At 45.7% G+C, this 22,605-nt stretch overlaps 1 protein-coding gene across 1 annotated transcript in view; it reads right to left on the reverse strand.

Moving 5' to 3' along the window:
- Positions 1-22,605, reverse strand: part of CCDC85A (coiled-coil domain containing 85A) — a gene marked incomplete at its 3' end in the record, with an annotated part of 76,046 nt that overhangs the window by 17,543 nt on the left and 35,898 nt on the right. Inside the window, exon 3 of the mRNA XM_084261138.1 lies at positions 1,241-1,317. Within this exon, the coding sequence (XP_084117264.1) occupies positions 1,241-1,317 (77 nt within the window). The remainder of the gene's footprint in view (positions 1-1,240; positions 1,318-22,605) is intronic.

Raw genomic sequence — 22,605 nt, forward strand, 5'->3', positions numbered from 1 at the left:
CTTCCCGACCAAAGACAAACCACAGCAGTGTTTTTCAGGTAGGTTCATTAGCATTTGCCCCAAACAACGTTCTTGACAAGGAAATAACAACATTCTTTACCACTAAAGATCAACCTTTGTCTTTCCTAGTGAAGACTCTGTACCTGTCAGTGAACAGACATTAACCATTCTTATGGTCCTTCTTCTCCAGATCAAAAAACTCAGGGTACAGAGAAGTTACACACATTGCTCAAGGTCACTTAGCAAGTCAAGATCTAAACAAGAGCTACAAAGGCCCTTCCACCTGTCATGATGTAGGCGAGGAAAAAGCCCACCACGCTTTACTTAAAATCTACCCTAAAGGAAATAGTTAATCTGGGGTTGAGATCTTCCAGCTAACCTTGGCTTACACAAATGAATAAATCAGAGCCAGTGATTTCACTTTTCGCTACACTTCTCTGCTATCTCCAATTTCAGATCCAAACAACAGCCCTGTACCCAATAAAAAGCACTTATCCTCTTCAGACCAGTGTCTTCCTTTAAGCTGGTGTCTGATTTCAATGGAACACAAGGTCATTTTTCTTCCATTGAGCAGCTTTATGGATTTTCCCAAGGATCACTTAATGAAATACAGCAGAAAGATGCTCTGGGCTGCATGTGTACATGTAGCAAAAATATAAATATCTCTGATTCATTCTTAACAAACTTCATAATCTTTCATTCTTAAAAACATACTGGGAAAACTTTCAACTTAATATTTGCTTATTTATTCGATTTCACGTCTGTCTTCTACGTAGCTATATATATATATTCCCTCACAATACAAAAAAAAATACCAAATCATTATTATATAAACCATTTGCACTTTTAAAGCAAAATATCTTTCTTAACTCTAAAAATCACTTGATATTTTAATAAGAAGCAGCTCTTGGAATCAAACCAGAATGCAAAAGGCTGTGATTTTCAACTCTAATTAATTAACTGTAAGTAGCGGCTTGCAGTGAGTTTTTCTTAGCAAGGTATCAACACCTGCAAAGGAGAAAAATTAATGAAAGCATTGTCATAGTCATAAATAAATACCCCACTCAATCACGAGCACGATGAACAGATGTGAGTGCCCTTGATTATCCCAATGATCAGCCTCAGTGTTCAGATGCAGTAACGTGAAATGACAAGTAATAGCGGTTTTATCTCAAGCACGAAGACTTGAGCGTCGCTGTCTAGCTGCCGGCTACTGTTCCCACCAACAGAAGTCACCCACCTGGGGCAGCATGCGATTTTCCTCCTCCAGCTGTCTTACTCTTGCCTCCAGCTGCCTAACATAGGACAAGGTTGATTCTAAAAATCAAAAAGAAAAAACAAACTCGTATTATCCACAGAGATCTGCTAGTGTTTACTGGTGTCAGAGCCTGCACCTCATTCTGACTCGTCTTCACAGCAGACCACCTCTCCCAAACATCTACAAAGAGTCAGCTCTGCTCCTCTCAAGGGCAGTGCAAGTAATGCTGATACTAGAATTAACCCAAGCCCTCGTTGCTTGTGATTCTCAACTCCTGTGCTTTAAGGTGGTCCTTCTCAGACACGAGGCATCTTACGGACAGACAACACCGACTTGACTCCTTCCAACCCATCATCCCCCCCAAAGCTCTGTGGTTTTGGAAACACTTCATAAGACTAAGGTGTTATCCCACCAAGTCACCACTGAGAATATAAGATTGTCTTCTGCAGGAGGATGCTGTTCAAGAGGCGCCCCCCTCCACACAGTCCAGACAGTCTTCCCCACAGTCATGATCTCGCCTGAGGGGAATACAGTAGCACGCTGGCACAGAGGCTGGAGCCTCCACCTGTGCTACAGGCCAGACATATTGTCACTGCTCCAGCCTATGCTAGAAACCAGATGCGTGTCCCCAGGGCGCGACTGATGGCACGACAGCCCCGGGCATGGTGCTGCTCACAGCATGTGCTCCTCGCCCCATGCATGCCAGAACAGTACTGTACTAGGACATGATCCCCAGTACAGCTTTCCTATGTCAGCTCAATTGAAGAGCAAAATCCTGTCCTCTCCATTCACAAGTAACCTCACTGACTTTTGTAAGATAATTTGGTTGATTATGGAGAATATGAGTCACTCCTACTCTGCCCTGTTCCCAAGAACTTAATATAAGAAGAGTAGATCTATGATCCATCCCTAAAAGCATCTGAGAGCTTTCTTATTACGTGTTTCTTGCATCATACAGGATTTCTGCTATTAAGGTCCTGTATCTAAAAGGAATACGTGCCTGAGAAAGCAGCACTCGACCATCTTGTGCGAAAACACTGCTGAGACTCTTGTACCTCCTTGCATGCAGACAGAAGTCCACAACATCCTCATTCCTGACTCAATGATCCACTCAACCTTATCCGAGACGTCAATTCCAGCACGGTGTTTGTACTCATTCTACCATAGAACAAGTAAAATTGTCTCTTTAATGATTAATGGTACGGAACCCACAGGTATCGGGACAGCACTGTCAGTCAGTGTAACCCTGCAAAGCTGCATTGACAACAGAGCTCTTTGCTGGTTTAAACTGACAGATGAATTTGGGTACTGGTTTCCTCTGATACCTCATCACCATGCCAGCCTGTCCGTGGAACAAAGGTGATGGGAAATGAGGTGTCACTTACTGCTCTTAGGGGACTGTGACAAGCTAAAACCCACGCGCACAGGCAGAGCATGGGAGTTTACACAACAGGAAGACAACACACAGTAATTTGTCAAAAATGATTAATACACAGCGAGGCACTGGATTAAAAATAGCATTGTATAATAAAAAGGAAAGAGGTAATCTGAGGTTCCGCGCGCTCTGCTGCGTAAGGATTGTCATAGCTAGTGATGGGTGCATCTCCGGAGAGTCACTAAGCCCAGCTCAGATGAGCACTTAGAAGATGAACAGCTTATTCAATTAACTACATAGGATGGGTCCCTCCCATCAAATCAGTCTCCTTCCCAGCAGCAGCACTTCTGGGAGGAGCTGCGGAAGCTCCCTCACCATCAAGGCCATTAGCAGAGGCAATAGCTCCCCACCAGCATATCTTTTCTCTCTGCTGTTTTCTACGCAACATGGTTTCTGTGGAACCATCTTTTTTGGGGGGGGCTGAGACTGAAGCAAGTGCTTTCTTTGGCATGAGCCATCTCTAAATTCCTTGGTCATAAGGCTTGGACTCAGACTTCCCACCCAATTCCAGCTTCCCAGCTGTGCTCCCCAGCCCACTTCATGCAGTCTCCCTTCTGGGTTCTCATCAACTCTGCATCTTTTGTCATTTTCTGGTTTACCAGTTATTAGCTCCTCCTATCATGTAATATCTCTTGGCAAAGTTTTATTCCTTCATTTACATGTTGAGAGTCCAGAGCTGAGCTCTTTGCTGCTATAGATCACTCAGCTTTGCTTTCAGTCCACAACTTCCCAATGCCAGTTCACACCAGCTGAGGATTTGGTCTGAAATCTCTGCTAGTTAACCCTTCTGAAGTGTGAAACAGTTACTTAAATCCCCTTTTGTAATCTGATTAAAATGCAAAATCAGGTCATCTACCAAAGGCTTGATCTAGCAAATCCTTATTTATGTGAGCCTTCCTGACACATAGATGAGAGGCATATATATTTCAGTATCTGTTAATATATTTATGCTGTGATGCTATGAGCTTAGAGGAAAGCATGAGCAGAAAAGCCAGTCAAGGACATGAGAGATGGAGGAGTTGAAAATACACAAAGTGAAATACTGGCACCAGCAACATCAAGAGCAAATTTAAAATAAAAGACAAAGTAGCGTCTTAAAGGTATTTATGAGAAGGATTCCATGATGCATCTGTTCTTAATCAGCCTGAAGGCCATGAAGAGCTCTAAACAAAGAGCAAATCTTAAGATGCCATCCAGAAAATGGTTACCTGATACCAGGCAGATTTTCCCAAGACAATGAAGCAATTTAAAGCGAAGCAGAAGAAACTGAGGATGGTAATGCTTCAGCATCTGAGCTGAAAACACACCTCTCCCAAAGGGAAAGCAGTACAGAAACTTTGCATCACTTCCGTACCATTACTGTTGTCTTATAAGACAGCACTTAATAGGATGCTACACTATGTCAGGGAACCGCTGCTCCGTAGTGCAACCTGTGCAAACAAGATGATCCCAAGCAGATGTCCTTAGTCAGAAAGCCTTGCTGTGTTCTGTCCGTCCCCAAACAGATTCATCTCACACTGCTCCCTTTCACGGAGCTCCAAGTACACAGAAAACCCCTCCCTTATTTGCAGAATCTTAAATCTGAGTTGTAGACTGCTTACAGATACATTTCCAAACACACATCTGCTGAGCTTCCCCTGCCCAGAACACAGCCAGGGAAAAACAGCATCAAAGCTCCACTCCTCTCCTCTGGGTAACAGCACAGGAACGCTTTAACTATACTGAGATCAAATGCATACTCAAATACAAACTACCTGTTTCATCACCTGTGGGCTCCTTGGGTTACATCATTCCTGCTCCTTCCCATCTTCCTTTGCTGGGAACTTTTGCAGGAGCAACAATTTTGGACAATTCCCATTTTCAGGAAGGGATTCCTATCAAATGAGCTTCCCTAGTTCAGCTTCCCATGCTCTGTGGGTGACTGAAAACATGATTGCCATGCGATGCTTCAACCCAGGGCTGAAAAACTAAAATTCTCTTCCAAATTATTAGAAAGTAGTTATCATGTTTTTAGGGCAAGTAAGTGACAATCCACACCTTCTCCACATCTGTCATTCTCACATGTTATTAGAGAACATCAATATTTATGTAGCTGATCTAACTCGACATCTACACTCCTGAAGCTAGCAGATATTTTGGGGTTATGTCAGACTTTATCAGATGCCTCCGTTGCTGCCACAGGCAGCATTGGCCTTGGCTTTATCCATTTTTGTGTGACTGAGTCTGATCTCCATCTATCAAGTAAGTCCTCTGCTGTTCTAGAATGGTTGAGGGTATCATGTTAAATTCTGAAGCTTTTATTTTTTTCTAGGTTTGTTGTTTTGCAGAGACAAGACAGCTACAACTCACTGGCGTGCAGCATTGACTGGAGAACTCCTGATCGAGGTCCTCTACCTGACTATTGGCTCCCTGTAAAGCAAATAGATCAGAATCCCGGGAAAAGCAGAAGCTCAAGGGTTCAACTTACACCTCCACTTGTTCACATGAGTAACACACACAAAACAGCAGGAAGGGATTTTATCTAATGATGATCTGAGGTAAAGAAAGAGTACGAGATGCAGCACCTCCAGTAGTGATAGAAACTCAGAAAGTAAAGCACAAGAAGTGTTTTAATTGCATGAGTAAAATTAACTTTTTCTGCACTTTAAAAACCCCACTGGTTCCAAATTGTAATAGTTGTCTACAAAAATTAAGTGCAGGGATTCCACAGACCTTCTTCTGACTGACTTCAGAGGACAAACCCATCGATGCAAAACCACTACTTGCTTCAGGGAAGTGAAAAAATACATAAGTGTATTGAACCTTTTAACTTTGGAGAAAGCAGAGGAGCCAAGCAGACATCCCAGAGGAAGTAAAGCCAAATCCTCCAAGCTGGAAACACTGAGAAGGCTGGAGGTACTGGGACAAGTAATGCTGTTTGCCTCAATCTCTGGCTGGCATGAAGAGAAGCAGCCGGTCCTTGTGTCCTGATTGCCAGAAAATGGAAAACATGGTTTCATGGTAACACAAACATCACCTTGGTACTGTTAGCAAAGCTTTCTGCTTCCTCCTGCTCAGCTCTATCTGCATTCACGTTCCTAAAGCAGGTCACTGGAGTCAGGAGAGCTGTCACATCCCAATACACATATTTTAAACACTTAACGGTATAAACAAGGGAAACCACCAACAATTTACCTCAGCAAAGAATTGAGCATGTTACATGTAGCCAAACTGTGATGCATGGCAGTGAAGATTCAGTTCAGGTAGATTCAACTCCAGTGGGGAAAGTCATTTGTTATGATGCTCTTCCTGCCCTGTGTTGGCAGGAATATAATCATTGCCTATCAAGTCGTGTTTTGGTCATTCCAATTCATACCCAGCACCCTGCAGTGAAAGCTAAATAATCTTTCAATAAATGGAAGATAAAAAACAAGGCTGTGTGAAGGCTACTTAAACCCTCCCTTAATTAACTGACAGCTCCAGACATCTATGAAAAGGTTTCCGTGCTGGCTGGGGAGCAGATTCAGTGACACACAAAGTATCTCCCTGTCCTGTAATTCACAGTCATCTGATTTAATTACTTCAATATTAATATTCATGACTAAAACATGCTATTACTGCAATCCATCCCATTTCAGCTACCTCCTTTGAATAGAAATAAAACCACCCCACACTGCTGGGTTTACGCTAACACAAATTTACACCACCTACATCTCTAAAGGGGCGACGCTGCTTGGTGTTTACGTCAGCAGAGGCCAGGCTCCCAGCAGCATGATCAGATGACCTCTGAAGGTCATTGTTAGCCCTGTCTTCCTTGATTTTCTATTGCAGCTGCACATCTTACGTAACGCTCCTATCAAGTGCGGGCTGGGGAACTTCAGATTAAAGTGCAGCCCCAGTAACGCAGCGGCGTTAGGACTGGTGCTATCATGTACACAGAAAGAGGTCTGCCTAAGGCACATTTTTATTAAGCTCATGTTTAGGAGCTATTTACTGCTACAGCACATACTCTGGGGATGTTCTGGGGCAGCAAACACTGAAGCAGTGGCATTAAGAGAGGGTTTGCACTCCTCAGTATTGCTGGTGTCTGAAATTCTCCTACCCCAGGCTGGGGTGTCTTGTGATTACGGATCCAGCACTTCTTCACTTCTCCCTGTAATTAAAAACGTAATTAACTAAGCTTAGCTGGTTCACGGAGCATTTCCAACTGGTGCCCTAGCAAAGGGGAAAACATACATATGGTAATTCAAACCTCCAGAATGCAGCATTACCCCTGCCACTTCATTTCATTTCTCAGGCAACATGTGTGGCACTTCCCCTTTTCAGCACACTACACACAGACATGTGCTAACTGCAACATCTCTGTAACCACACATTTTCACACAGATTTCAGATAAAAAGGGTTTTCTCAGTTGCAGCAGCTTTTAAATGCAAATTATCTATTTATCAATAGAAAAAAAAACAGTTCTGCTTGCCTTGAGGCAGCCCTAGCCATGCCCTCAATGATCCACCGATGCTGTCTGACTCAAATTGCCAACATGTTTGCATCTGTCTGGGTTTAAATGTCACTTTGACACCGTGGATTATGCAGTTGTAGTGAGAGGGTCTGGGCTTTCACTCCTTCTGAGGTCACCCAATGGCTGCCTGTGACATAATCTACTGAAAATCTAGGGTTTGTTTCCTCTTAAAAACTTTATTGATTTGGGTTGGCATTTGTTGGAGGTCTCATTGCATGTTTAGCTTTAGGGTGCAACAAAATTTCCAGTTGAATTCATGTAGAAAAAAGCTCTAGTTGAAAAAAACCTCTCACAAAGCAAGAGGTTCAACAACAGGAGTACCTAAAATTGGTATCAAAAGTCAGATGAGGTAAGGTTTTGGTTTCTGGTTCTCTGAAGCCATCTGTAACACTCTTACCAACAGCTGGGTAACACTGTCACACTAATGGCCTGCTGTAACACTAAGCTCGGTTTGTTTGGGTTGGGTTTTTTCAGCACTAGAGGTGACAATGGCAAAGTTTTTCTTGCTGGCTTGCTTGATACCCTCCACTTCAGCTTGTGCTAAATGCAACTGCCACGTTATTGATGACAACTGAGAAAATCAAATCCATTATGTGATTGCTAAAACCTTTCCCACTGGCTGTTAGCTTGTTCTGGTATTGATTTTGTGTGTTTCACGATTGGTAAAATCCTTATCGACTCCACTTACTGAACTGCTTGGGTTTGTCCTCATGCCACCGCACTCCGTTCGCTCATTAGGAGTGTCTCCCAAATGCAGGCGCGTGCCCCAAGGCTGGGAGCACAACAGGAGGGGAGCAGGGGTGCTTGGAGGGCTCCTGAGCCGAATTGCATGAAGACTGGAAAAGGCAAGCCCGAGAACTGCGCTGCTTAGGGGAGGAAGTAGGTGAGAGCACAGGCTAGAAGAGATATGTACATCAAAAAAATAGCTACAAGTCACTCTGACCTTACATCACTGCCTCCTGATCACGTTGGTCCGTATCAGTTCAGTGGTCCCTTGCAAACACACGGCCAGTAAAAAACCATGCATGCCTTGATGGCCCCATGCACCCACAGAGCCACCTCCAGCTACGGGCAGGTCTGCTGTGCCCATGTCAAATGATCACTTGCAGCACAATGAAATGAAAAAACAATAAATGAAAAGATAAAGCTCCCCAGAAATGGCAGTATTAGGGCAAAAAGCAGAGGACTAGAGGGTCACACTGAGTGAGGTGCTAAACACATGTGCTGACAGTCCCTCAGCATCCCACTACTCCCCACAGATACTCATGGCCACCCTTCTTATGTAGAATTTCAGTTCTCACTCAAATCATCAGATAATGAAGAAACTATTATGACATAAAAAAGTTACTTGGCTTGAGAATTTCAGTACTGGTACAGCAGGCTCTAGTTAATAATGATATTGGCTTCCACTGGGAAGTCCACAGTGCTGGCCAGAAGTGAAAACTGCATCTCCAGGAATTCTGAATCAGATGAAACCTATGAATCACTTCTGTGTTTGTCTGCTGCCTCATTAGGAGGCAGTTATCCAACCTGTAAACTTCCTTCTCACGGGTTACTATTTGTGTGCCTCAAAGCCAAATTCAAACAATGCTCCTAAGGGAGCAGGAACAGAAGCTTTCACATTACTTAAGCCACTGAACAAGAGTGCTCACGGTTTTTCCTTGCTACAGCTATGACACGGGTGCCAAAACTCGAAACAGAGATCGATACCCACATGAACACGTGGAGGAACAACAAACCCACAGTAAGGTGCTTCCTTGTGTGAGTGAAACCAACAGTTCCCACTCAGGGTTTGTGTGGGGCAAGTTCACATGGAGAGGAAAAGGCTGGAAAAGATCCCGCAGTACACAGGTAAATAAACAAACTGGTCACCATGGCCTGCGAGTATATGGAAGCAGACTGCGTCCTACCATCAGCAGGCTGCAGACCACAGCACACAGCAAGTTGGGTCAGGGAGTCCTCCAGTGATGTGGTCTCACCTGGGAGAACCTGGCCACAGCTTCAGCAGGTAAGAGGGGCAGTGAGGCCACTCAGGCTCTGTTTCTCAACTCAGTTCTGATCCTGCCACTGCTCCATCTCCTGCAACGGAAGCATCCTGCAGCGAACCCCACTGCAGACAGCAGCACATAGCCTTGCATAAACCCTGCTGGAGAGCCAGCACGGCGACAGCATGTACAAAATGATGCCAGCACACCCAGTCTTCAGGGGGAAAGTACCACACAGTGATAGCCCAGGAAGGCAGCAGGGTTTAATAAGCTATTACTTGTGAGACTGCTGTCTTGGGGCGCAGGAAAAGCCAAGGGTCAGGAGTCTTTTGCATTCCCTCAAACTCAGATGGGCAGATTGACAACTGTCATGTCAAAGGTCTGGAAAGAATGCAATCAACCACTCAGAGCACTGTTGGGGAACCTCCTTCTGAAGAGCATTACCCAGCTCTAACACAGCCACGTTTGCAAACTTTGTGTGGCCTGAAGTGCTCTGACCCGTTCCTGCAGTACAGCAATCGGGGCAGCAGAGAGGCTGTCAGAGTGCAGCATGCTGGATGGAAAGAGGAGCATTTTACACTGACCAAACACAGGAGGGATACTGAATGTCTCAACCAAATGAAGAAATCAATTCCTGAACCAATGTCAGAGAGGAGAAGGAAAAGGAAGGAAACAGCGAGCTGAATGCCAAGACGCTAAATTTAGAGCAGCTCTTATCCCCGCACCACAAGTATCCGCAGACAAGGAACCTGCCTGCTCGGAGCCACCACTGCAGCTCCTGCGGCTGACAACTAGGAGCCAAAGCACAGGTACATTCCACATACCAAGTGAAGTCACAGGGGCCAAACACACCAAAATACGTCACACTACATGAAATAACAGGTACATTCAGAGACCAACATCCCCGATGTCCTTACGCCGCCTCCCAACTACATGTGACAGCTAAAATCCCATGACACCTCAGCTGGTTCTGCTGGTCCATCTCAACCAGTGCTCAAGTGACGGGACCGAAGTTCTCCTACGTGCAGCCACTTCACAGCTTGGGCATATCCACAACAGACACTGCAGTCCTTCACTGAGAAAACCTAGTTGGGACAGAAGCAATTCAAGGTGTGTACAGAAAGGTGTCACTTTATTTGTGCCAGAAGACCTCAGAGTCTTTATCACAATATTGTGGTTTGGAAATAAACATATCCCAGTGTTTTATGAACGACGAGGAGTCGATAAGGGACATCATTATTCAAATACACACACAAGATAAACGTATCTGAGAAATAATGATGAAGTGCACAGCTGTTTCTCTGTGATGCCTCAAGTCCCAATTCTCAACCACAGAATAGAAAAGAAAAAGGAATAAAATTCTTTGGGATGATTGCCAGAGCTGTAAACATTCCCAGGAATGGCTCACTAGTGGTGTTCAAAGCTCCACCAATACACATTTCATATTGGAAGGATGAGTTGTACTTTCTGATGAGCACGGGATCAAATTTTGAATTCCAGACCTGTCCATCAGGCTCCCCCCAGCCTCATGGTCTGCTTCTGGCATGGGACACCTTGGGTAGCATTTGAGACACAGGCACAGAATCACAGGCTGGTTTGGGTGGGAAGGGACCTCAAAGCCCACCTAGTGCCACCCCTTGCCACAGGCATAGACACCCGGCCCCCGAGCCCAGGGTACCCAAAGCCCCATCCAGTCTGGCCTTGAACCCTGCCAGGGATCCAGGGGCAGCCCCAGCTTCTCTGGGCATCCTGTGCCAGGGCCTCCTCCCTCCTCGGGAAGGATTTCTGCCTCCCAAGTCCTCTCCAGATGCCCTCCTGCAGCTGAAGGCCATGCCCCTGGGCCTGGCCCTCCCTGCCCTCAGCATCAGTCCCACTCCAGCTTTTTTGGTGCCCCTTTAGGGACTGTAAGGTGCTTGAAGGTCTGCCCAGAGCCTTCTCTTCTCCAGGCTGAATCATCTCAATTTCCTCAGCCTGTCTTCATAGCAGAGGTGCTTCAGCCCTCTGAGCATCTTTGTGGCCTCCTACAGACTTGCTCCAACAGCTCCATATACTTCTCCCCCAGATGAGGAGACAGTAGTCCAAGGTAGGGTCTCAGGACGGCAGTGTAGCTGGGCAGAATCACCTCCCTCAACCTGCCAGTCATGCTCCTTTTGATGCAGCCCAGGATACCATTGGCTTTCTGGACCATGTCAGCTCATGTTGAGCTTCTCATCCACCAACACCCCCAAGTCCTTCTCTGCAGGGCTGTTCTCAATCCATTCTACGCCCAGCCTGTAGTTATGCTTGGTATTGCCCTGACTCACGTGCAGGACCTTGCATTTGGCCTTGTTGAATTTCATGAGGTTTGCACAGGCCCACCTCTCCAGCCTGTCAAGGACCCTTCCCTCCAGCATCAGTGTGCAGCTACACACAGTGCCTGCTGCCAGGATGGCTGGACCTCATCGCTAAGAGGAAAGAGAGGGCAAAGGGGGACACCCAACACCTCTCAACTCTAGAAACAAAGGCATGAAAACAGCAATTCCATGTCGTTGCAGGCATCCCCTGGACCAGGGCAGGCTGACTGCATGGCTGAAATCTCCATCCAAGCCGTGAGCCCCTGCAGCAACCAGCACTTAGCAGCAGTGCAGCATCTCCTCCCAGAGGCATCAGCAGGAGACACCAACCGCAGCAGGTCACCACAAAAAGAAGTGGGACGATCTGCTCCCCCAAATCCTGAGTATCTTACTACATGATGGATGTTCACTGGGAAACACGATGGGGAAAGCTACAAAACAAGCAGGTATCCAATATTCAAGAGAAGCTGGATTTATATAATTATCCATTTCCACAGATGAGTGATGAGGAGCACACCCATGACCAGGCAAGAGCAGAACTGCCAGAGGAAGACAAGCTAATGGGGACAAAACCAGTGAAGATTTAACATTATCAGGATGAAAGGGGTTTGGGGATTAATTTCTTTACACAGAGTGATTAAGATGTAGGACAGGCTATTAAATGCAGTAAAAGATGTTGTAAGATTAAATATGTCCTCAAGACTGAAACTACCCTCTCGCTTCCCCCTGCCCATTAAAGAGCCACAGTGTAACAATGCCACCCTCTCCCCACTGAGCCTGGCCACATTTAAAGCAAGAAAGATGACCGTTTTGTATAATTACTCCAGTGGCAAACTCATCACAGAACCTAATTCTGAGGCAAAATTAATCATCCATTTCACATCAGCAGCAGTGGAGAAGGTTGTCTGTATAATCTTCATCTCTTCACGAAGATTTTTTGGGGCTGAATGTGGAAGGGAGTAATAAAAAGAAGTATTCAAATGACACGGTTTAAGCAAAAATCTGCCAGTATCTGTAGGTGCTTCATCTCCAAACATATGCCTGTCAGGCCATGTGACATGAGGACTGGGCTGCTTCATCCTCAGCTGGAGCACTCATGTCTCCAGACAAAATCCTGGGAGGGGAAGGGTCCAAGAGGGATCTCAAGGGCTGGAAATCAGTCTAAATATCCAACTCCAGCTTACTAACCTGCTTCAGCACTTTGGAAAACTCTGTAGAAGCCTCATGCATCTTCCAGGCATGTCAAACAAACCTGGCCTCAGAGATCTGTACCCGACCAGACCAGGCGCCCACCTAATGCAGGATCCTGCCTCAGCCTCTCCTCTTTATCGCCCTGATTTCTGGAGATCTGAGCTGCTGCCCCTGGTGTCCTGATACGATGCTGAAACGACATGATTATTCCAGAGAGACTCTCAGCAGCCCTCGCTTCTGCCGAACCACAGCCAGGACCACAACTGTTGGCAGAGGGGACTCAGGTGCTGCAAACCTCCACACTGTGTTTTTAGGCATGGAAGCTCTCCCAGAGACAGGGACCTTTCTCACTTTTCCCCATTCATGTGGTGGGACACACGGTTCCTCCTACCCATATTTAAGAGCAAGATTCAAACACATCTCCAAGGAGCCCTAAAAAAGGGCAGCAAGCCTCCTGCAAAACTACGCTGCCATCAACCACCCAGCAAGGCCATTTCTGGGTCTCATGTCTCACTGTGAGCTCCCTCCTAAGCACAGGAACCGATGCCACACCGCTATTGGCTGCACCATCTCCTCCTGTGTACCAAGTACCATTTAATTCCGTGTGGGCGGAATTGGTCAAGCAGAGGGAGGGTTCTAGAACATGAAAGTGCTGAACCAACAGTCGCAATAATTCTGCAAGTAGTTACGTCATCTGCACGCCTTTCATCGGGGCTACAGGGCTTTGTTCTGGTGTGCAAGGGGCTTTGGCATCCAGACAAAGCTGAGAGCGACTCACGGAGCAGTCAGACTTAAGAGCTCTCACAGCTGCTTATCTGGAGCATCGGAACAAAACAAATATTTCCAACAAGGTCTCAGCTGTTTGTTTCCTGGTCACTCCACTAATGGGAAAGCAATTTACGTATTTCCTCTCCCTAAACATGTAAATAATTGAGCAAGGATTTTGTTTACAAAGGCTGTTGGAAACCATCGTGTCCTTCACGCTGAGATTTATCAAGAGTGAGTCCCTCCTAGTCCCCTCACCCTGGGCACAGGAAAAGGGGCTGCATGACCTCCTGAGGGCCCTTTCTTCCCAACCACCATCAACTGGGTCCCTCTGATGCTTTGCAGGACACATGGAACAAGAAGATGGATCTCAGGAGTCGAGACTGCACATGTTTGTGTGTGTTATGTGCACACGAGGTGAGCCTGTCTACTCACCGCCTGCCTTGAAGACCCTGGGGTTTCACTCTGACCGTGTCCTCAAGGCTTTCTTGGTAGGATTACAAGGACTGAAACTTTGCCCCTTCAGGCAAAGTGACAAAGAAGAGATTTTTCCTCCTTCGCTGAGCATTGCCTGAGCAGGTGGGACAGTCCAGTCACCGTTAGCATGTCTCTCTGATTAATACTAATACTGAAATATGATAAAGTTGTGAAATACAATACATTCTAGAAAGAAAAAACCACCAACATTTTACCACCCCAGCAGCTGCAAGCTAGGACTGCATCTCTCGAGACTTTCTAGAATGAAGACAAAAAGACACAATTACTCCCAGAGTTCTGGGCAATAAAAGACATACGTGACTGTAACCACAAACTGAAGGAAAACTGCAAGTAAAACAGTCGGGGGGGAGGAATTACAAATCAGATTATATTACTTAATATGACCGCTGCAGTTAAAGCCAGCACAACCAGACTACCTACTATGTCATTACATGGGGATGAGCTCAGAGACTGTAGTGCTGAGGGCGAGGAAGGCAGATTAAGTGTGTAAACAAGCTGTCAGGGTAGCTGCCATAACAAAATGTGGAGAGCATCCTGCAATTTCTGAAGAAAATGGAGAAATAAAGACGGCCTCCGAGGTTGAAGGCTAGCAAAAGGCTGTTAAAACAATGCTGCCTGGCTTCCTGCCCTGCACAGACAAAGGAATTCTGAGTAATTCCAGGAATGCCCGGTTTCCTTTTCGCTGCTGGAAGTGGATGCAGCCAAAAGACGGCTGGGGGCTTTTTCTTCTACAGAAAGTACTGGCCAAAATGCAAAAATAATTGGATCAAAATTAAGTTTATGACCTGTGGCTTAGAACATAAATAAAAGGTCTGTAACACATTCTGGCAGGAGAGTTATATTCACAATATATATATCGGGACAGCCCTGCTTTCACGGTCAGCTCCTGGAAGAGCAGGAGAAAACCTGTATCACTCACCCTCCTTCGCATTGTTTACATCACATTGTGTGTAAGGAAATCCGTTCACCTCAGCTGGCAAACCACCCACCGGAGGACATCCCGTGATGCTTCCTCCAGCCACCTGCTTTGACATCGGTCTTGCAATAAGGACCACAGCACCATGCTAGAGTTAAGGGTTACCCAGGGCCCTAAGTACAGTGAGATATCACAGAATCATCTAGTCCAACTGTCCCCCTATCACCTATATTACTTACTATGCCATGTCCTAAAGCACCTCATCCAACCTTTCCTTGAACATTGCAAGGGCTGGTGACTCCACCGCCTCCCTGGGCAACCCTTTCCAATGCCCAACCACTCTTTCTGAGAAGAAATTTCTCCTCATTTCTAACCTGAACCTCCCCTGATGCAACTTGCAGCCACTCCCTCTTGTCCTATCGCTACTTATCTGCAAGAAGAGGCTGATCCCCAGCTCACCACAACCCCCTTTCAGGTAGTGGTAGAGGGCAATAATGTCTTCCCTCAGCCTTCTCTTCTCCAAGATAAACAGTCCCAGTTTTCACAGCTGCTCCTCCTAAGACTTGTGTTGCAGGCCCTTCACCAGCTTCACTGTCCTTCTCTGGACATGCTCCAGGACCTCCATGTCTTTCTTGTAGTAAGGGGCACAAAACTGAACCAGTATTTGAGTTGTAGCCCCACCAGAGCTGAGCACAGGGGGATGATCACTGCTGGCTATGCTATTTCTGATGCAAGCCAAGATGCCATTGGCCTTCTTGGCCACCTGGGCACACTGCTGGCTCATGTCCAGGCAAGTTTAAACCAGCACCCCCAGGTTCTTTTCCTCTGTGAAGCTCTCTAGCCCCCCTGTCCCAAGCCTGTAGCACTGTCTGGGGTTGTTATGACCAAAGTGCAGGACCCAACACTTCAAAATCTTACACACCCAAGGACCCCCAACAACCCAGAAGGCACAAACTATCTGGTTTCCACTAATTAGCAAAGAACCATCCTTAGCTGCTCTTGGCAGTTCCGGGGCAGGCTCAGGGCAGGCTTGTGTCACTGGCTGTGGAGAAGGCGAGGTTTCACAAAAAACTTCCAGTCTTAAGACTAAAAGAAAAATCTCAAAAGCATGGGATTGGAGAGCACAAGGAATCTCCTTGCCTCCCATTCTTCTAATAGCAGCAATTACAGTATACGGGCTCCAGAAACAGTTGACACACAAAACAACTTCTTCCTGGAAATGTGCCAGAAGCTCAGGAAAATTATAAGCTTGTCTTTCCTGTAGCATAAACACATTTCAGTGAAGTTCAGCAACAACAGCCGCAGCAGAATTATCAGGCAGAGCAGGCGCTGAACGCTCCGTGCCTCACTGCTGACAGCCACTGGCACAGCCGGGCCGTGTTTTCCAAGGAAAGCGGCATTGTCTCAGGCAGCTGAGATGACCTTTTCTTGAGTACTCCGGATCCAACGCCATTAGAAATCCAACTCTTCCAGCAGAGTGCCAAGTCCCATCGTTTCTCACCACACAAGCAGAATTTGGTACCCCAAAGCACCTGGGCAGTGGTTGGAGCCACAAGAGTACTAATGGGAACTGTCTGCTTTGGATTTTCACTGGATTTTCCATTTTGCTGGGGTTTGGGGTGTTTGGTTTTGTCCTGCTGTTCCAAACAGGCAAAAGACAAAAGGACATTGAACACATCTCCAAACCACTTACAGCTTGGAGAGTGCTGGCGAGTTGATATTTATTTTCCACCTCTGTCTCCATACCTGCGTGTCACAAATCCTTCCGCTTCAAGGGTTCCCAATATCCCCAGGTTTCATTTTCGCTCCTGGCTAAAGGAATGCTTGCAGGGCAACGAGTACAGTTGGCTGAATTTTGCTGAGGGTATTTGTTCTATCATGACCAGAGACCTGGCTCCTCAGACAGCATGCAGGGACAATTTACTCTTTACAGGGCAGCAAAAAAAGTGCCATGGTTGCAGAATGCACATGGTGACAAGAGGAAGGTATTAAAAGGCATCAGACTTTCTCTGGTTTGAATGAAGTACTTCCTCTGGTAAAGGATGCTGTGAAGGGTTAACATCACTGAGGAGAGCTCTAACTTGGCCCTTGATACAGGAGATGGGCAGAAGGATTTTGTTTCTGTATTCCCCACAAAGGGCAGAGAATGCTCTTGATATCTCTCTTTTCTTTCAGTTTCCTATAAACTAACTGGAATTCCCCTAAAGGGAAACTGGATATCTCAGTAACACCGCCACCCCGCCACCCCAGGAACCGACTTCCCATGACCAGAGAACAAGGAAAAGCCCAAGATTCACCAGGGTTATACCGGAATTCCCCATGTGCATAAATTCAGTAACCATGGCAAGTCCGTAAGTAAAAAAAGAGTTAGAGCTGTCTGGGCAACATTTTCATGAAACCTTTGTCCCCATGTCACCAAAGCATCAAGAGTGTCACCTACTCACCATCTAGACGTGACTGAGGGCATCATTTTCAGCTGAACAGAGCAGAGGTACAATACGCAGTGAGATTAATTCCTATGAGACCCGTTTGCCTCTAAGCACCTTCGGGTTTTGACCTCAAGCAAAACTTCAAGCACAGACACCAAAGAGAGTGGTGATTCTGTGAGCAGGACACAGCTCCAGGGCTATAAATGATCAAACCAGTTGTCTTTCAGACTGGTCACTGAACAGACACCAGCTTCCCATACAAGACACACCAGTAAAAAAAGCCTTTTGCCACGTTCCAGATGTGGTTGTTGATTGCCATCCTGACCAAGGACACTTTATATTTTGATGGAAATGCTTGTGTAAGCCCCAGCATGCAAGTCATTGATCTGTTTTAGAAGACTAGAAGATTAAAGGGTCAGGTCTCAAAAGGATTGGATCTCTTGGTTAGAAAAAAAACATGGGATAGACTTGTGCTTGGATTCTAAGTTTTCAGAATGGAAAAGAGAAAGAGAAGGAAGCGGAGTCAGAGAAAGGAAACTTGACCTCAATTTGAAATAACAAATGAGACAAATCTTTTGTGGAAGACTGAGGAACTCAGACCTGGTTGGAAAAGTAAATCAGAGGAAATAAGTAATAATCAGTAAAGTTATTTTCAGAAAATCATCCTCTCTTTACTGCTTTTTTCTTAACACCAACTCAATGTTTCTTATGTTATGGTACAAAATTCTCCATGAATTTAAAAAGAACTGATTGTTTTTTCTAGTCCGTTTTCTTAAGTCATCCATTACCCCCAAAAAAATCTATAATCCCTTGAGCACCAAAGCATTTGCCACTGAACGTGCTAAGCGTTGGCACCAGCCAATTCTGTCTCAAAACGCTGGCTCTGCAGTACCAACTCCTACTTTCCTGCACTAGCTCCTGTCAAAGCCCAAATGACACCCACTGCTGGAGCCACCTAACCAGCTTCTCTCTGTACATTGCAACCCTTTCCAATGAAATTTCTTTCCACACTGAAGTGGTCAGACCCACAGAACTATGGGCCACCTAGCACACTAAACAGATCACATCTCAAACCAAAGTCACTTTTATCCTAAAAAGAAAGGGCTGTTGATTCAGTAGAGTAATACACCAGATTAAATTTGCCACTAATCCACGTCTTTCATTAAACAGCACTGGTTCATAATTCACATTTAATGTCTCGGCACAAATTAAAAGGGAGTTTAAATTTTACTTCCTCTGGCTGATGTGTATCTCTGCGATCAGCTGCTTTGCCACCCCTGGCAGGGTGTATTGCCACTAATCGCTTCCGCCTTTAGAGTGCACTGAAATGGCTCATGTAATTTTGGAGATGACTGATATCAGAGCAGCCACAACCTAAGATGCGGTGTAACTGAGCACCAACCTCACATCTGGCCAAGCCTATTGTGGCTCCACCGGGCGCAGGGGATGTCAAGGAGGAGATCCCCTGTGTTGTACCTCTCACAACTGGGCAAACACAATGCAACCAGCAAAGGGGTGCGGGACCCACTCAAAGGTTAGCTGTGCTCCCAGGCAGGGATGTGTGGATAAACAGAGTATTTATATCCTGTTGATATTTTTATTCTTTAGGTATATTGATACATATGCTTTGGGTGAGCTCTTGCCCCTCCTCTCCGCAACTGGCAGAAGCTCAGAGGCACTCTCAATCCCTCTTGGCGGCAATGCTGCCTGGAACTTGACGGGTCACATAAGACCCAGGGGAGGCATGAATCTTCATTTGCAGAATTTACCTATTAGCCAATTTATATACCCAAAGTGGGGACCAAAACTAAGGACAAATTGGGACTCTCTCTCACCCCCCGCCCAGCTGCAAAAACAGCTGCCTGATGCGAGCTGCAGGGCTGGGCAGCTCTCCCAGGAGCACCTAACTTCTTTCATCAGCATCCTTGAAATCGATGCTATTGGATTGGTATCTATTTTCATCATGCTGAGACTCATTTCCCAAACATGGGCCTTTACCTGCTAATTGTTAAGTTTACATTTTCACCGGTAATTGGTTTCCACACGCCACCCATGCTGCTGCAGACTTTAAGAGACCTGGAAGACTCCTTAGCAAGGACTCAGTCTAACCGAGCATGGCAAGTTGCTTCACACTGTAATTAAACCTGTCTGGCCCCGTGAACCACAATACAGAAGTTAATCAAGCGTAAAAGAAATTAGGGCTGTTGCTACTCAAAACACCCAAATTTTACAAGTCATATTTCTTAACTGTAAGATTATTTCTCGTCTGTCATTCATTTGCCCCAGCATCTCCCTGAAAAGCCAGCAGGAAAATGATGTTTATTTGAAATGTCACCTTTAGCAATCTTCACACCAAGTTTAAGCTCAATAAGCTCATACTACATTAAATTGAAAATCTGCTGAATGAAAGATGAGCTTGACTGCAGTTTTCATAACGTAATAGCACATAATCAAAGGGAAGATTGCTATCCCCAGCAGAACTCTCTCTAGTAAGAAATCGGTTTCATGATAACAGGATAGGTTAATTACTATTTCCCCCCAGTGAAATTACTTTTATATAGTTTTTGCTTATTACATTAGAACAAACGACATATGCACATTTTAAAGTATGATTTCTCACTTCATGAAGGCAATCGTAACTCACCAACAGCATCCTAAGGCTTTTCTCTGCTGTTATGGTGTGTTTACATGAAGAAACTCTCACTAAGGACCACAAAAAAGTCCTGAGGTTTTATCCCATTCTCACTATTGTCACTATCTAACAATTTCTGAGACTGAGAATTAACAAGCGTTTTCCTTACATCTTTGCATCATCCACCATAATGCAACTATTGGCTTGAACTCTTTGAGACACGCTAACAAAACTACTGGAAAGCCCTTGGAAAGCAGCAAGAGGCAACATATACGTCCACGCCCTCAAAAATTTGCTGCCTATCTTCTTGTCAAACATGTGTCTTAGATTTGACAAGTTTATCAGCTGGATAAATATCCACATGGTCAAATTTCACACTCAGAGGCTTCATTTTGACCCCAGGGCAAACATTCACATTGTGTATTTTTGCAGCTGGAAAACCCACAGAAGACAAACATGGTTTGAAAAAGGCAGCAAGATCGAGGCCATATGAATGAACATGGAAGATTATAATGCACGTAAGCAAAAAAACCCCTTTTTCTGTACAACAAAACACCCAAACAAAACATTCAAATCAAGTTAGACCCAGTGGCAAAGAGAAGTTTGAGGACAAGTTTCCAAAGAGCGAAAAGTCATTTCAGGTGTGCCACTTTTGGGCCTTTTCCAAAGTTCTGGCATACACACAGAAACATTTTGAACATGAACAAATAGCTGTATTTAACCTCTAAAAATATGCATCATTTCATACTAGTAGGCAGACCTTGTATTTGCTGGGAGAATAGCTCTGCTGCCAATTCCCATCAATTAATTCCCCATCTTACAAAAGTATCGGAGGGGGAACTAGCTGACAACGAATACAGAGAGAGATTTCATCAGAGACTCTGAAGATCGGCACGCGGTGTCCTTTTAAGCCATCCCTCCGTCCCTCAATGGGCTGCCTACCAAGAGGGACAGTGTGCAGGAGAGCACTTACAGGTAAGTTACACCCACTCTGCACACCAGCCTTTCCATCCCAGGGTTTTCACAGCACTTTGGTTTCCAACCAACAATTTTCTCTTGCACATACAGCTTGCCACACAGCTATAAAATTCAGGATGTTCAAGGGTGGATGAATGGTTTTAGCAAAACTAAACTAACTTGAGCCAAAGCTGATTCAAGATCTCGTTCCACCTTCCAAATGGGAGTTATCAGAACTCCTCATACTTGCTGTTACATAGTATGGAAGGAACAAAAGGCAAATAAAGTCACCAAGGGTCTCCTTTGCTGCAGTTCAAGAACTGGTAGTGTCTGCCCAGCCCACCCAACATCCCTCTGTCCCGCATGCATCATATAGGTGAGCTGAGCCACATGCATGGGGACCAGAATAGATCCTCTCCTTTAAATGCTCCGTTCAAACAGGAATTGCTCCTATTTATCCCAGGGGCCTCTCCCCAGCTCCAGAGAGAAAATGGTTAGTGACACATACTTCCCGTAATAAGCCAGTTCAGAAAATGTCCCCATCCTGAAGAGCCGCTATAGCAAGCTGTATGGGTAAGATTATTAATGTGCAGGGACCGAGTCAAAGTTCAGTCCCCATTTCTTTACTTGCATTATTCAATGCAGGCAGGTGTGAAGAGAAGCCTTTTTCCCTAAAAACACAGGACAAGCTCCATATTCTTTATTCCCTCGACCACAAAAGCTTCTTTAAATTACAGCAGATGTGGTACCAGTGACTGACATGATGGAAAACTATCCACAGAGCTGTCCTAAGGATGAGCTGTCAGTTCAGGATCTGACTGCAGCTGCACCAACACTGTCATCGACGTGAAAACACATCTTGCCCACAGCCTGCAGGCCTCGACAGACAGGAACGCAGCAGAGCCGCAGCTCTTCCTCAGGGTCTGGACCTGACATCTTTGCCCTTGAAGGGCCAAGTGCTGCTTTGAGAGACATGCGTCTGCCTAACACAGCATGCCTCTAACACCTACATGTGCCTACGGTTTTGAGTCTGATTTAACACAGATTTAGACCCCCATTAGCAGGACATAGGTGGAACTAATAACCACAAGCCTGTATTCTTTTCTTTAAACACATCAACGTGAGCTCCCCAAGCAGACAAAGTGCTCGGGAGGGAATCCCACCCGCACAGAACAGGACCTGTTCGCAGAACAGGATGGGTGGTGCAGACCTCCGGCAGAGCATCCACCACTTCTCTCCACAGTTCTTTCTACTACCAGAACACCTGCATTCAGCTCCGTGAACACATAACAGGTTGATTTTCCTTTCTAGCCATGTGGATACCACACCAATATGTACATGGATTGGCATTTTGCTACGCAAATACCATATTATAATTGCCCCAAGCACTGTAAGAAGAACTCTAACTCACGTTAAGAACTACAGCCTCGCTGAAGCGATGGGGGAGCTGGCCCCAAGAACAGACCATGAACTGCCGCCAGCATCAGGAAACACGGGTGCTAATCCAAGGTCCGCTGTAAATCACAGGACCTCATCCCGTCTTTCAGAGGCACCCACTGCAGTGAAAGGGACTGCCCTGTACTCGCGTCAGCATGCTGCCTACTCCAGCAGAGCTGCTGTACTCTCTGGTCTGGTACATGCTGGCTGACACTGAGAAAATCATGTGCCATCACGCCAAAGTCCAGAAGAACACGCCTGCCGCAGCGAGCC

This window comes from Gallinula chloropus (assembly GCF_964237585.1).
Source record: "Gallinula chloropus genome assembly, chromosome: 3".
Lineage (NCBI taxonomy): Eukaryota > Metazoa > Chordata > Aves > Gruiformes > Rallidae > Gallinula > Gallinula chloropus.